We start from the raw sequence: 16,183 nt of genomic DNA, 5'->3' as shown, positions 1-16,183 counted from the left end.
ACACTAAAATGGAAAATAACCATCAGACAAACAATTTTGTTAAATCTGGCTAATTTTAAATTAGATCCTAAGTGTGGGGAAAAAGTATTTTAATATATCAAGTATACTTAAATATACAGAAATAAGAAATGTCCTCGCACTGCCAACTGTGTTTATTTTCAGCAAACTTAACATAAGATTCAACAACTGAGACGTAAACTGAACAAGTTTCACAGATATGTGACTAACAGAAATAGAATAATGTGTCCCTGAACAAAGGGGGGTCAAAATCAAAAGTAACAGCCAGTACTGGGTGTGGCCACCAGCTGCATTAAGTCTTGCAGTGCATCTCCTCCTCATGGACTGCACCAGATTTGCCAGTTCTTGCTGTGAGATGTTACCTCACTCTCCACCAAGGCACCTGCCAGTTCCTGAACATTTCTGGGGGAATGGCCCTAGCCATCACCCTCCAATCCAACAGGTCCAAGACGTGCTCAATGGGATTGAGATCCGAGCTCTTCGCTGGCCATGGCAGAACACTGACATTCATGTCTTGCAGGAAACCACGCACAGAATGAGCAGTATGGCTGGTGGCATTGTCATACTGGAGGGTCATGTCAGGATGAGCCTGCAGGAAGGGTACCACATGAGGGAGGAGGATGTCTTCCCTGTAACGCACAGTGTTTGCCTGCAATGACAAAAAGCTCAGTCCGATGATGCTGTGACACACCGCCCCAGACCATGAGAGACCTTCCACCTCCAAATCGATCCCACTACAGAGTACAGGCCTCGGTGTAACGCTCATTCCTTCGACGATAAACGCGAATACGACCATCACCCCTGGTGAGACAAAACCGTGACCCATCATTGAAGAGCACTTTTTGCCAGTCCTGTCTGGTCCAGCGACGGCGGGTTTGTGCCCATAAGTGACACCGTTGCCGGTGATGTCTGGTGAGGACCTGCCTTACAACAGGCCTACAAGCTCTGTCCAGCCTCTCTCAGCCTATTGCGGACAGTCTGAGCACTGATGGAGGGGTTGTGCGTTCCTGGTGTAACTGGGGCAGTTGTTGTTGCCATCCTGTACCTGTCCCGCAGGTGTGATGTTCAGATGTACCGATCCTGTGCAGGTGTTGTTACACGTGGTCTGCCACTGCGAGGACAATCAGCTGTCCATCCTGTCTCCCTGTAGCACTGTCTTAGGCGTCTCACAGTATGGACATTGCAATTCATTGCCCTGGCCACATCTGCAGTCCTCATGCCTCCTTGCAGCATGTCGAAGGCGCATTCACGCAGATGAGCAGGGACCCTGGGCATCTTTCTTTTGGGGATTTTCAGAGTCAGTAGAAAGGCCTCTTTAGTGTACCAAGTTTTCATAACTGTGACCTTAATTGCCTACCGTCTGTAAGCTGTTACTGTCTTAACAACCGTTCCACAGGTGCATGTTCATTAATTGTTTAAAGTTCATTGAACAAGCATGGGAAACAGTGTTTAAACCCTTTACAATGAGATCTGTGAAGTTATTTGGATTTTTACGAATTATCAATGAAAGACAGGGTCCTGAAAAAGGGACGTTTCTTTTTTTCAGAGTTTATACATATACTGTCATTACATTTCAACACACTTATTAAGTGTAATTTATATTCATTGTCTTTTAGTATACTATGTTCACAATCATTAAACTTAAACCCACTCATTCAATGGATGTGATGGTAGATCTGAGAATGGATCAACAACATTGTATTGACTCACATTTAATGATTTAAATGACAGTGAAATAATACAAATATACAGAATAAATGCAAAGTCTTGTGTTTGGGGCAAATCCAACACATCACTGAGTAACTGACGCCTTATTTTCAAGCATGGTGGTGGCTGCATCATGGTATGCGTTACATAGGCAAAATACTGGAGTTTTTCCAGATAAAAAGAAACGGGATGGCGCTAAGCAAGGCAAAATCCTACAACAGGACACCTACAGCACCCAATGTCACAGGAAGGCCAAAAATAGCAAGGACAACAACCACCGTAGCCACTGCCTGTTCACCCGCTATCATCCAGAAGGCACGGTTAGTACAGGTGCATCCTAGCTGGTACAGAGAGACTGAAAAACATCTTCTATCAAGGCCATCAGACTGTTAAATAGCCATCACTAGCACAGAGGGGCTGCTGCCTATATACACAGACTTGAAATCATTGGCCACTTTTAATAAATGGAACACTAGTCACTTTGTCACTTTAATAATGTTTGCATATCTTGCATTACTCATCTAATATGTATATACAGTATTCTATACTATTCTACTGTAGCTTAGTCTATGCCGCTCTGACATTGCTCGTCCATATATTTATATATTCTTAATTCCATTCCTTTACTTAGATTTATGTGTATTGGGTATATGTTGTGAAATTCTTAGATATTACTTAGAAGCGCAAGCATTTCGCTACACCCGCAATAACATCTGCTAAACATGTGTATGTGACCAATAAAGTTTGATTTGAATTCACCTTTCAGCAGGACAGTAACCTACAACACAAAGCCAAATCTACACTGGAGTTGCTTACCAAGAAGACAGTGGAGGTTCCTGAGTGGTTACAAGTTACAGTTGTGACAAGAATCTGCTTGCTTTAAAATTGCTGTGTAGGCATGAGCACCAACATCTTGACAGAGCTCGAAGAATTATGAAAATAATGAAGGGCTAATATTGCACAATCCAGGTATGCAAAGCTCTTAGGGACTTACCCAAGATGACTCCGCGCTGTAATCGCTGCCGACGGTGTTTCTAGCATGTGTGCAATGACAATTTTAGTTGTTAAAAAATAAATAGGAATCTTCCACTTTGACATTCAAGTATTTTTGTGTAGATTGTTGACAAAAATTACAATTAAATCCATTTTTAAACCAACTTTTTAACATTTGAAAACTCCAAGGCGTATGAATACTTTTGGCAGGCACTATACTTTCTGAATTCCTGTTCAGAGGAGTGCAGAGAAAGTTGACAATAACGGTTGTTTATGGCACTCCTGAGTGTACTTTTTCATATCTCAAGAAAATATACTTTTTTGAAAGTATACTTAAATGTCCACAAAATATATTTAAAGTATATTTTCAGAAACGCATGTGCACAAAAATGAGCATATTCCCCAGCATCCTGCAGCTGAAGTTTTGATTTATAATATATTGTTCCTCGTATATAGCTTATTCAATATATCGTAGTAGGGATAGTTTCAAGTCTCAGTTAAACATTTGTCATTTTGCGAGACAGTGTTTTTTATGTGTCTTTTCTAACATATTGTCATCTGAAATGAAGTCTCCCTATAGGCACAGGAGTTTAAATGAAAAGACATCAAATGTTAGAAATTCACCCACTCAGCTGCTTTTGCCAGAATTGGAGTCCGAAATATGCCGCCACCAAGTTCCACAGCAATTCTCTCTGTGAGTTAAATGCAAAGGTAAGTCAACAAGTTTTTCAAAAAGATGGCTTTAATGAACTGGGTCATCTTTGGTATGGAGTCTGTAGCTGCAGGATACTTTCTTTTCAGAAGAACAGATTCTTTGATAGCCATCAAATAAGAGCAAAAGGTCTTATGATACGTTTTGCCATACTTTTTTGGGAAGTAAAAACAGCTCTGCTATAATGATAGGTAGCTGTAATGATATTCGTATGGACAAAATAATGCTATTTTGAGACAATAATGGGATATGGTGAACTGACAGGAATTGAAAACTGACAGGAATTGAAAACATTTTTTGAGTAAAATGCTTCTTTAAAGAATATGAGTACTGGAACAACAAATATCTATTGTTGGCTCTTTCAAGTCAATTTTCAGATGCCTTGTTTACTTGATAGAAAAGGAGAACGCTATTGTCTTGCATTTAAGCACAGCGTTCCACCACCTGACAGCTCTGCATGTAACTTACACTGATGTGTTTGTCCTGTAAGATGTGAGTCAGGTTTGATGGCCCAGTGTCTTTGTGGTGTGGTAGGATATCCCTTTGTTTTTAGCCCACAAAGCCATAATGTTCTAGGCTATACTTCATCTGTTCAGAATTGAAGGTTTGAAACCAGTTGGGGGGAGAAGTGGATGTACAATTAATTTGCATCTTTAAATGTAGCTGCCAACTGTGAACCATTTCTTTATGACATTGTTTTGCGTTTAGGCAGTGGCGATTTTAGCATGTAAATCTTCGTGGGGCAAACTCACAAAAAATGGTTTTAGATGCATGACAGCAAAGCCACAACACAACACTAAACAATACATTAATTGCACTATAACGGTGGCAAACAGTGTCTACAAACTGTTAGGGCCTACTTAAAGCTGTCCAAACGGCAGTACCAACACTTTACCACTGGTTATCAGCGGAGCCTTGTCTGGCAGTGAAACAGTAAAAAAACATAGCTGTACATTTTTTTATTTAACCTTTTATTTAATTAGGCAAGTCGGTTAAGAACAAATTCTTATTTACAATGACGGCCAAACCCGGACGACGCTGGGCCAATTGTGCGACACCCTATGGGACTCCCAATCACGGCCAGTTGTGATACAGCCTGGATTCAAACCAGGGACTTCAGGGATGCCTCTTTCACTGAGATGCAGTGCCTAAGACCGCTGTGCCACTCGGGAGTAATATGGCTGACTTGCTTAAACAAATGTGGTTTCTACTGACAATTGAGATGTACAAATTATGGCATAAGCCGACGATGAGCGGATAAGAGGCGGATAATCTATAATTTTGATTAAGACATTAATGAGCGAGCTAGGACGTACGTAGTCAATATAACTGTATTTGTTTAGCACTTTTGAAATGTACAGCGACAGAATTCGGAACATTGGCCGTTCTTACAGTATTCTCCCTGTACACCAAGTCTGAACAGTAGGCTAAATTATCAGTGGAAAAGGGACCAAATTATTAGGGTGAGGCACATGGGCTACTAACAGTTTACTACACAACATATACTTAGTATTAGTTTCTTACCTACAGTATACATATCTCCCTGCCATATTACATAATTTATGCTGCAGCATACAATACATGTTTGGACTCACCTTGTTGTGCTCACTTGAACAGGAAGGTGGCGTGGCGGTCCTTCGTTGGAAAATTCTGTCATCAAAGTCTGTCATTCTTTGGATTTATGGTGCTGTCAAGACAACTGGGAACTCGGAAAAAGGTTGACGCATTTTTTAAATTTTATTTCAACTTTATTTAACCAGGTAAGCTAGTTGAGAACAAGTTCTCATTTACAACTGCGACCTGGCCAAGATAAAGCAAAGCAGTGTGACAGAAACAACAACACAGAGTTATGGAATAAACAAGCGTACAGTCAATAACACAATAGAAAAAAAGAAAGTCTATATACAGTGTGTGCAAATGGCATGAGGAGGTATGGCAATAAAAAGGCCATAGTAGCAAAGTAATTACAATTTTAGCAGATTAACACTGGAGTGATAGATGAGCAGATGATGGTGTGTAAGTAGTGATATTGGTGTGCAAAAGAGCAGCAAAGTAAATAAAAACAATATGGGGATGAGGTCGGTAGATTGGGTGGGCTATTTACAGATGGACTATGTACAGCTGCAGCGATTGGTTAGCTGCTCAGATAGCTGATGTTTAAAGTTTGTGAGGGAGATGCAAGTCTCCAACTTTAGCGATTTTTGCAATTCGTTCCAGTCATTGGCAGCAGAGAACTGGAAGGAAATGCGGCCAAAGGAGGTGTTGGCTTTGGGGATGATCAGTGAGATATACCTGCTGGGGCGCTACGGGTGGGTATTGTTACCGTGACCAGTGAGCTGAGATAAGGCGGAGCTTTACCTAGCATAGACTTGTAGATGACCTGGAGCCAGGGGGTCTGGCGACAAATATGTAGAGAGGGCCAGCCGACTAGAGCATACAGGTGTCACGTTCTTGACCTGTTTTTGTTTTCTGTTATTTTTGTATGTGTTTAGTTGGTCAGGGCGTGAGTTGGGGTGGGCATTCTATGTTTTGTGTTTCTATGTTTAGGTGGTTTGTAATTAGCCTTATATGGTTCTCAATCAGAGACAGGTGTTTGACTTTTCCTCTGATTGAGAACCATATAAAGGTAGGCTGTTCACACTGTTTGTTTGTGGGTGGTTGTCTTCTGTGTTTGTGTATGCTGCACCACACAGGACTGTTTCGGTTTGTTCGTTCGTTTGATGTAGTCTGTTCCTGTTCGTGAGTTCTTTGTGTCTTTATGTAAGTTCAATGTTCAGGTTTCGTCTACGTCGTTTTCTTATTTTGTAGTTTGTTGAAGTGTTTTTGGTTTTCGTTTGTACTTTAATAAACTTCATTATGTCCAAATATCACGCTGCACTTTGGTCCAATCCCTACTCCTCCTCTTCGTTTGAAGAGGAGGAGGACAGCCGTTACAGAACCACCCACCTACCATGGAGCAAGCAGCGTGAGAGGAACCAGCAGCAGCGGCCAAAGAACCAGGACTCGTGGACTTGGGAGGAAGTATTGAATGGAGAAGGACCCTGGGCTAAACCAGGAGAAAATCGCCGCCCCAAAGCTGAGCTGGAGGCAGCGAAAACAGAGAGGCGGCATTTCGAGGAGCAAGCTCGGAAGCAGGAGAAGGATCTGGGCTACACTACGTGGGAGGAGATCGACAGGTGGGCGATCAACCCAGGGCGAGTGTCGGAGCCCGCCTGGGATTCTCTGGCGCAGTGCGAGGAGGGATACCGGCCAATTGGAGGCAGCACGACGACGTGGTAGGAAGCCTGTGAGTAAACCCCAAAAATTTCTTGGGGGGGGGCTAAGAGGGGGAGTGGCGAAGTCAGGTAGGAGACCTGCGCCCACTCCCTGTACTTACCGTGGAGAGCGAGAGTACGGGCATGTGTTACGCAGTAGAGCGCATGGTGTCTCCTGTACGTGTGCATAGCCCGGTGCGGGTTATTCCACCTACCCGCACTGGCAGGGCTAGATTGAGTATTGAGCCGGATGTCATGAAGCCGGCCCTACATATCTGGCCACCAGTACGTCTCCTCGGGCCGGCTAACATGGCACCAGCCTTACGCATGGTGTCCCCGGTTCGCCTAAATAGCCCGGTGCGGGTTATTCCACCTCCCCGCACTGGTCGGGCGACGGGGCGCATACAACCAGGTAAGGTTGGGCAGGCTCAGTGCTCAAGGGAGCCAGTACGCCTGCATGGTCCGGTATTTCCGGCGCCACCACCCCGCTCCAGCCCAGTACCACCAGTGCCTACACCACGCACCAGGCTTCCAGTGCGTCTCCAGAGCCCTGTTCCTCCTCCACGCACTCTCCCTGTGGTGCGTGTCTCCAGCCCAGTGCCTCCAGTTCCGGCACCACGCATCAAGCCTCCTGTGCGTCTGCAGAGCCCCGTACGCACTGTTCCTTCTCCCCGTACTCTCCCTGATGTGCGTGCCCTCAGCCCGGTACCACCAGTGGTGGTACCACGCACCAGGACTATAGTACGCTTTGAGATTCCAGTGTGCCCTGTTGTTGTTCCCCGCACTAGCCTGAAGGTGCGTAGCTTTAGCCCGGTACCTCCAGTTCCGGCACCACGCACCAGGCCTACAGTGTGTCTCAGCCGGCCAGAGTCTGCCGTCTGCCCAACGGCGCCTGAACTGCCCGTCTGCCCAACGGCGCCTGAACTGCCCGTCTGCCCAACGGCGCCTGAACTGCCCGTCTGCCCAACGGCGCCTGAACTGCCCGTCTGCCCAACGGCGCCTGAACTGCCCGTCTGCCCAACGGCGCCTGAACTGCCCGTCTGCCCAGCGCCGTCTGAACTGCCCGTCTGCCCAGCGCCGTCTGAACTGCCCGTCTGCCCAGCGCCGTCTGAACTGCCCGTCTGCCCAGCGCCGTCTGAACTGCCCGTCTGCCCAGCGCCGTCTGAACTGCCCGTCTGCCCAGCGCCGTCTGAACTGCCCGTCTGCCCAGCGCCGTCTGAACTGCCCGTCTGCCCAGCGCCGCCTGAACTGTCCGTCTGCCAAGCGCCGCATGAACTGCCCGTCTGTACTGAGCCTGCAAAGCCGCCCGTCTGTACTGAGCCTGCAAAGCCGCCCGTCTGTACTGAGCCTGCAAAGCCGCCCGTCTGTACTGAGCCTGCAAAGCCGCCCGTCTGTACTGAGCCTGCAAAGCCGCCCGTCTGTACTGAGCCTGCAAAGCCGCCCGCCAGCCATGACCAGCCAGAGCCGCCCGCCAGCCATGACCAGCCAGAGCCGCCAGCCAGCCATGACCAGCCAGAGCCGTCAGCCAGCCATGACCAGCCAGAGCCGTCAGCCAGCCATGACCAGCCAGAGCCGTCAGCCAGCCATGACCAGCCAGAGCCGTCAGCCAGCCATGACCAGCCAGAGCCGTCAGCCAGCCATGACCAGCCAGAGCCGTCAGCCAGCCATGACCAGCCAGAGCCGTCAGCCAGCCATGACCAGCCAGAGCCGTCAGCCAGCCATGACCAGCCAGAGCCGTCAGCCAGCCATGACCAGCCAGAGCCGTCAGCCAGCCATGACCAGCCAGAGCCGTCAGCCAGCCATGACCAGCCAGAGCCGTCAGCCAGCCATGACCAGCCAGAGCCGTCAGCCAGCCATGACCAGCCAGAGCCGTCAGCCAGCCATGACCAGCCAGAGCCGTCAGCCAGCCATGACCAGCCAGAGCCGTCAGCCAGCCATGACCAGCCAGAGCCGTCAGCCAGCCATGACCAGCCAGAGCCGTCAGCCAGCCATGACCAGCCAGAGCCGTCAGCCAGCCATGACCAGCCAGAGCCGTCAGCCAGCCATGACCAGCCAGAGCCGTCAGCCAGCCATGACCAGCCAGAGCCGTCAGCCAGCCATGACCAGCCAGAGCCGTCAGCCAGCCATGACCAGCCAGAGCCGTCAGCCAGCCATGACCAGCCAGAGCCGTCAGCCAGCCATGACCAGCCAGAGCCGTCAGCCAGCCATGACCAGCCAGAGCCGTCAGCCAGCCATGACCAGCCAGAGCCGTCAGCCAGCCATGACCAGCCCTTCACGTCGGAGTTGCCCCTCATTCCGGTGTTGCCCCTCATTCCGGTGTTGCCCCTCATTCCGGTGTTGCCCCTCATTCCGGTGTTGCCCCTCATTCCGGTGTTGCCCCTCATTCCGGTGTTGCCCCTCATTCCGGTGCTGTCCCTCATTCCGGTATTGCACCTTAGTCCGGTGCTGCCCCTTAATCCAGTTGGGTTAATTTGGAGGGTGGTCATTGGGAGGAGGCTAAAAAAGCGGGGATTTATTATGGTGGGATGGGGACCACGCCCAGAGCCTGAGCCGCCAACGTGGACAGATGCCCACCCAGACCCTCCCCTAGACTTTTGGTGGTGCGTCCGGAGTTCGCACCTTGAGGGGGGGGGGGTTCTGTCACGTTCCTGACCTGTTTTCTGTTATTTTTGTATGTGTTTAGTTGGTCAGGGCGTGAGTTGGGGTGGGCATTCTATGTTTTGTGTTTCTATGTTTAGGTGGTTTGTAATTATTGTTTCGGTTTGTTCGTTCGTTTGATGTAGTCTGTTCCTGTTTGTGAGTTCTTCGTGTCTTTATGTAAGTTCCATGTTCAGGTTTCGTCTACGTCGTTTTCTTATTTTGTAGTTTGTTGAAGTGTTTTCGGTTTTCGTCTGTACTTTAATAAACTTCATTATGTGCAAATATCAAGCTGCACTTTGGTCCAATCCCTACTCCTCCTCTTCGTCTGAAGAGGAGGAGGACAGCCGTTACAGAACCACCCACCTACCATGGATCAAGCAGCGTGAGGACAGCCGTAACAACAGGTCGCTTTGGTGGGTGGTATAAGGCGCTTTGGTAACAAAACGGATGGCACTGTGATAGACTGCATCCAATTTGCTGAGTAGAGTACTGGAAGCTATTTTGTAGATGACATCGTCGGAGTCGAGGATCGTTAGGATGGTCAGTTTTATGAGGGTAAGTTTGGCGGCATGAGTGAAGGAGGCTTTGTTGCGAAAATAGAAAACCGAATATAGATTTGATTTTGGATTGGAGATGTTTGATATGAGTCTGGAAGGAGAGTTTATAGTCTAAGCATGACCTTAATGATCTTCAGGTCAGAGGTTTAGAAAAAGGCCCGAGTTTCCGACTTGGAATTCCTAGTTGAATGACAGTTCAAAAAGTATCAGAGCTCATTTTTCCCGAGTTCCCAGTTGTCTTAAACTCACTGAAGTCTGTGATTTCCCAGTTCCAAGTTTCTAGTTTTGAAAGCGGCAGAAGTCCTGCTGGATTGACAGCATGGCCAATGTTGAATGTTTATCCTTTTAAGCTTGGAAAAGAGAACCTTAAACCCAGACTTGGACCACACATCCACTCCACTGAATAGCAGGCTAGTGATTGCTTTGCTATGCTTTCAGCTAGCCACCGATTCCTTCCAAATCACTCATTGTTGAATTTGCGATTTCCAACTTTTTGCGTAATGTTGATGTCCAATGGCCGATGAGCAACGATACATTTTATCTTCATAATTTGTCTTCATATGACAAGGATTGAAAAGGATTTGCCAGTGGATTGTTGACTTGATTCATGATGATGCTTGCTAGCTAAGATTTTGGATGTATATTGTTGAGTCCAGTCCAATCAAAGCTACTGTAGATATAACGTGATTTGAACACTGAGCTAATCACGGTGCAACTAGAGAACATTACTAACCCCTATGCTCCGTATTTTCTGCTGGCTGCCCCACCACTACAGAAAGCCCCGAGCTAGGCTGAAACACCTGCATTTTGGAGCTGCCAGGTTGCCCCTGCGTGTTAGGCATCTCCCTATTGCTGCATTTCATGCTTTGCATGTACTGTTAACACTGGTTATTCCCCCATAAGTATCAGTCTGAAAAGGCAAATTGTCTTTCCTACATTGTATGCCACAGGTCTACATGTACATTGAGGTCTAAAAGATAAGCATTGTTCTCTCACAAAATGATTATACTACCACAGACTATGTGTAGCAAATTAATCCTGACAAAATATTTGACTAAATCATTCTCAAGAGCCCGATATCAAGAACATTGCAGCATCATTCTTGATAGCCGCAAGCCACTGGCAGCATCGGGGTAAATCTCTGGGATGTAGAATGCTGAAACAACATGACATCAAGTCATGTTACGCTTGTTTGTAATTAGCATAGCAAGACACAGAACATAACATGGGCATGTGACAAAAGTTAGAGAAAAACAAACATTTTCCCCCAAAAAATTGCCTAGAGAAGTAATGGGATTATTGTGTTGGTTGTTCAAAAGTAAACATTGCCATCATCCAAGTGTGTGGGCACGTCCCATCTAGGAGTGGTATCTGCATTCGTTACAAATGCCGGACTTTGTGGTTCACTATGAGCAGCCAAATACAAAGGAAGTCGAAATGTCTCGAATCTTGCAATGAAATGAAAATGTGTTTGTTCTAGGTTGTGGTTACGATAATTTTTATGTTTATGATAACGTAATAATGTCAATATAGTAATGACTATATGCCGTGGCTGAGCCAGAGTGAAGTTTCCCTTTTAAATAGTATTTATTAGTTTTACTAGCTCTCTGTATCTTCAAATTTAAAAAAGTGAGGGAGTGCCACTCCCCCACGCTCTGGCAGCACTACACCCGTGCTGCGCAAACAGCATCTAATGGCCACGTTTCTGTTCTTGTTCCAGGGAAGCACTACCGCAAGTCCTGTGCATCGTCTGGGGCCTGCCTCATCGCCTCCTCTGGCTACCAGCAGTTCTGCACAGGGAAGCTCTACTCGGTGTGCATCAGCTGCTGCAACACTCCCCTCTGTAATGGTCCCCGTCAGAAGAAACAGAGTTCCAGTAACAGAGTTCCGTCTGCCGCCTCGTCCTTAAGCCCACTCCACAGCCTCTCCCTCCTTTTTCTTCCCTTCCTCCTGCGCCCACCCTCCATATTCAGCTGAGAGCCTATGATTGGCTGGTTTGGTCTCATCAAGACTGTGGTTCAAATTTTTGAGGCTTGCCTGAATGTACGGTGTCCATATCGTCAGTGGATGTATGACGCTGTCCTAACAGACACTGTATTTAGTTGATGTCCTAATAAGGACAGCAACTAACGGTCGAAGGTCATTGATTTGAAGAAAGGTTCTGAAGGAACCTCCCTAATATGTTTATAGTGTCAGTGATATGCACCACAGGAAAGGACTTTGGCGAGTGAAAGTGAGGTGGCCATGGAGGAATATCATTTCCAATGGGTCACATTTTTTTCTGTGGACTCTAATGGTGCTGATCTTTACATTGTCATCACTGATTGACAGACATTGACTGGCCAACTGAGGGCACTACAAGGTAATATGTACAGTTGAAGTCGGAAGTTTACATACACCTTAGCCAAATACATTTAAACTCAGTTTTTCACAATTCCTGACATTTAATCCTAGTAAAAATTCCCTGTCTTAGGGCAGTTAGGATCACCAAGTTATTTTAAGAATGTGAAATGTCAGAATAATAGTAGAGAGAAGGATTTATTTCAGCTTTTATTTCTTCCATCACATTCCCAGTGGGCCAGAAGTTTACATACACTCAATTAGTATTTGCTGACATTCCCTTTAAATTGTTTAACTTGGGTCAAACGTTTTGGGTAGCCTTCCACAAGCTTCCAACAATAAGTTGGGTGAATTTTGTCCCATTCCTCCTGACAGAGCTGGTGTAACTGAGTCAGGTTTGTAGGCCTCCTTGCTCGCACGCGCTTTTTCTGTTCTGCCCACAAATATTCTATTGGTTTGAGGTCAGGGCTTTGTGATAGCCACTCCAATACCTTGACTTTGTTGTCCTTAAGCCATTTTGCCACAACTTTGGGAGTATTCTTGGGGTCATTGTCCATTTGGAAGACCCATTTGAGACCAAGCTTTAACTTCCTGACTGATGTCTTGAGATGTTGCTTCTATAGATCCACGTAATTTTCCTGCCTCATGATGCCATCTATTTTGTGAAGTGCACCAGTCCCTCCTGCAGCAAAGCACCCCCACAACATGATGCTGCCACCCCTGTGCTTCACGGTTGGGATGGTGTTCTTCGGCTTGCAAGCCTCCCCCTTTTTTCCTCCTAACATAACGATGGTCATTATGGCCAAACAGTTCTATTTTTGTTTCATCAGACCAGAGGACATTTCACCAAAAAGAACGATCTTTGTCCCCAAGTGCAGTTGCAAACCGTAATCTGGCTTTTCTATGGCGGTTTTTGAGCAGTGGCTTCTTCCTTGCTGAGCGGCCTATCAGGTTATGTCGATATAGGACTCGTTTTACTGTGGATATAGATACTGTACCTGTTTCCTCCAGCATCTTCACAAGGTCTTTTGCTGTTGTTCTGGGATTTATTTGCACTTTTCGCACCAAAGTACGTTCATCTCTAGGAGACAGAACGCGTCTCTTTCCTGAGTGGTATGACGGCTGCGTGGTCCCATGGTGTTTATACTTGCGTACTATTGTTTGTACAGATGAACGTGGTACCTTCAGGCATTTGGAAATTGCTCCCAAGGATGAACCAGACTTGTGGAGGTCTACAATTTTCTTTTAAAAGGGGGGGGGCTGATTTCTTTTGATTTTCCCATGATGTCAAGCAAAGAGGCACTGAGTTTGAAGGTAGGCCTTGAAATACATCCACAGGTACACCTCCTATTGACTCAAATGATGTCATGGCTTTAGAAGCTTCTGATAGGCTAAGTGACATCATTTGAGTCTGGAATGTTCCAAGCTGTCTGGAATGTTCCAAGCTGTTTAAAGGCACAGTCAATTGAGTGTATGTAAACTTCTGACCCACTGGAATTGTGATACAGTGAATTATAAGTGAAATAATCTGTCTAAACAATTGTTGGAAAAATTACTTGTGTCATGCAGAAAGACGACTTGCCAAAACTATAGTTTGTTAACAAGAAATTTGAGTGGTTGAAAAACAAGTTTTAATGACTCCAACCTAAGTGTATGTGAACTTCCGACTTCAACTGTATATTTTGTAGATGAGCTGGAAGAGGTATATTTGTACAGTAAGAGCTCTATTCAATCGGTATCGCTAAATACGCTAAATCTTGCGCGCTACTGTACAAATGTTAATTTCTGATTGAGTCTCTGCGACAGTGGGAACGTTATCTCTAATTGTGAATCGTGCTATAAAGCTGAACTGGACTACAGACACAAAATGAACAAAAACACAAATAGACCAACAAAGAGTAACTGACCATTTTTTGGATTACGGCATCCATTTTAGGAAGTCGTCAACTCTGTCAGTGGTCAGTTATGGATGCCATGCAAATCAATGGAAAATAATACTTTGGACACAATGTACAATGCAGTCACCAGGTCATGAGGAACAGTGTTGAGAACATTTTGTGAATGTGATAATATGAGTTACAGTATGGAGAAGTGTTTATCTCTTGTCAAGGAAACAAATCACTGTAATCAACACTTCCAATACGAATCTTTTTCCAATGTTCCAACTTTTAAAATGTACAGTATGAAATGAAATTGGTAAAAATGATCCTAACTGTGCTTTGACTGCATGTAATATGTTCGACTCCTCACGTCTTTAGTCTGTAGAGGCACCACACTTACAAATCAGCTTGTGACAGATTGTTGCAGTGTTTGTTGGAGGATGTGCTGTATTCCTCTCCGATTGATTGAATACTGTAATAGAGAAGACAGCTTAGTGGCTCTCCTTGGGTTCAACTTTCATGGTCACCTAGAAGTCATTCTTGACTGTGTTTGACTCACCACATCAATTCTACTTCATAGCCGAAGCCAAGAAGCATATTTAGTCACGTTTATCAAATCAAATTGTATTTGTCACATGCGCCAAATACAGCATGAAATGCTTACTTACCCTTAACCAACAATGCAATTTTTAGAAAATAAGAGTTAAGAAAATATTTACTGAATAAACTAAAGTTTAAAAAAAGTTACAATAAAAGAACAGTAACGAGGCTATGTACAGGGGGTACAGGTTATTTGAGGTAATATGGGGGATCAATTTAAATAGTCCGTGTAGCCTTTTGATTCATTGTTCAGCAGTCTTATGGATTGGAGGTATTTTGGAGCTATCAATAAAGTGCAGAAATTGTCCAAACTAATGCGTAAAAGCACATAGCTTTTTGTAAGCATGAGTGCGGCCACTGTCTAATATACTCTAATGTAGGCTTCAATAAAAAGGAAACTTTAGATTACTTTTAGATTTGCACTTTATTCCTTTTATAAATCCATTTGCATTGCATGCGTACTCCTTTGCACTTTTTGTCGATTTAACGCTATTTTCCATGAATTTTAATAATGTGACCACATGCCTACAGTAGGTTATCATATTGAGGTTCCCTTAGTGAATAATCAATGATTTGGAGGAAAGTAAACCACGTCGTTCTCCCAGCATGTCACTTTTTTTCTTGTTGGTACTGTTTAGGTACAGTATATACTAAAGTTTATTTTCATGACAAAATTACAATAATATAAAGACAACGTACACTACTGGTCAAAAGTTTGGGTCACTTAGAAATGTCCTTGTTTTTGAAAGAAAAGCAAAAAAAAAATAATTGTCCATTAAAATAACATCAAATTGATCAGAAATACAGTGTATACATTGTTAATGTTGTAAATGACTATTGTAGCTGGAAACGGCAGATTTTTTAAAATGGAATGCGTACAGAGGCCCATTATCAGCAACCAGTGAAGAGGCGACTCCGGGATGCTGGCCTTCTAGGCAGAGTTCCTCTGTCCAGTGTTCTTTTGCCAATCTTAATCTTTTCTTTTTATTGGCCAGTCTGAGATATGGCTTTTTCTTTGCAACTCTGCCTAGAAGGCCAGCATCGCAGAGTTGCCTCTTCACTGTTGACGTTGAGACTGGTGTTTTGCTGGTACTATTTAATGAAGCTGCCAGTTGAGGACTTGTGAGTTTCTTAAACTAGACACTCTAATGTACTTGTCCTCTTGCTCAGTTGTGCACCGGGGCCTCCCACTCCTCTTTCTATTCTGGTTAGAGCCAGTTTGCGCTGTTCTATGAAGGGAGTAGTACACAGCACTGTACGAGATGTTCAGTTTCTTGGCAATTTTTCACATGGAATAGCCTTAATTTCTCAGAACAAGAATAGACTGACGAGTTCCAGAAGAAAGGTATTTGTTTCTGGCTATTTTGAGCCTGTAATCGAACCCATAAATGCTGATGCTCCAGATACTCAACTAGTCTAAAGAAGGCCAGTTTTATTGCTTCTTTAATGAGCACAGCAGTTTTCAGCTGTGCTAACATAATT

At 45.1% G+C, this 16,183-nt stretch overlaps 1 protein-coding gene across 2 annotated transcripts in view; it reads left to right on the top strand.

Moving 5' to 3' along the window:
- Positions 1-15,450, top strand: part of LOC129816410 (ly6/PLAUR domain-containing protein 1-like) — a 44,430-nt gene extending 28,980 nt beyond the window's left edge. For both annotated transcript variants that reach the window (XM_055870866.1, XM_055870867.1), the window contains exon 3: positions 11,602-15,450. In XM_055870866.1, coding sequence (XP_055726841.1) covers positions 11,602-11,858 — 257 coding nt within the window. In that variant the 3' untranslated portion in view covers positions 11,859-15,450. The remainder of the gene's footprint in view (positions 1-11,601) is intronic.
- Positions 15,451-16,183: the final 733 nt, after the last annotated feature.

This window comes from Salvelinus fontinalis, chromosome 19 (genome assembly GCF_029448725.1).
Source record: "Salvelinus fontinalis isolate EN_2023a chromosome 19, ASM2944872v1, whole genome shotgun sequence".
Classification (NCBI taxonomy): Eukaryota; Metazoa; Chordata; class Actinopteri; order Salmoniformes; family Salmonidae; genus Salvelinus; species Salvelinus fontinalis.
This window is presented reverse-complemented; position numbering and strand designations above follow the sequence as displayed.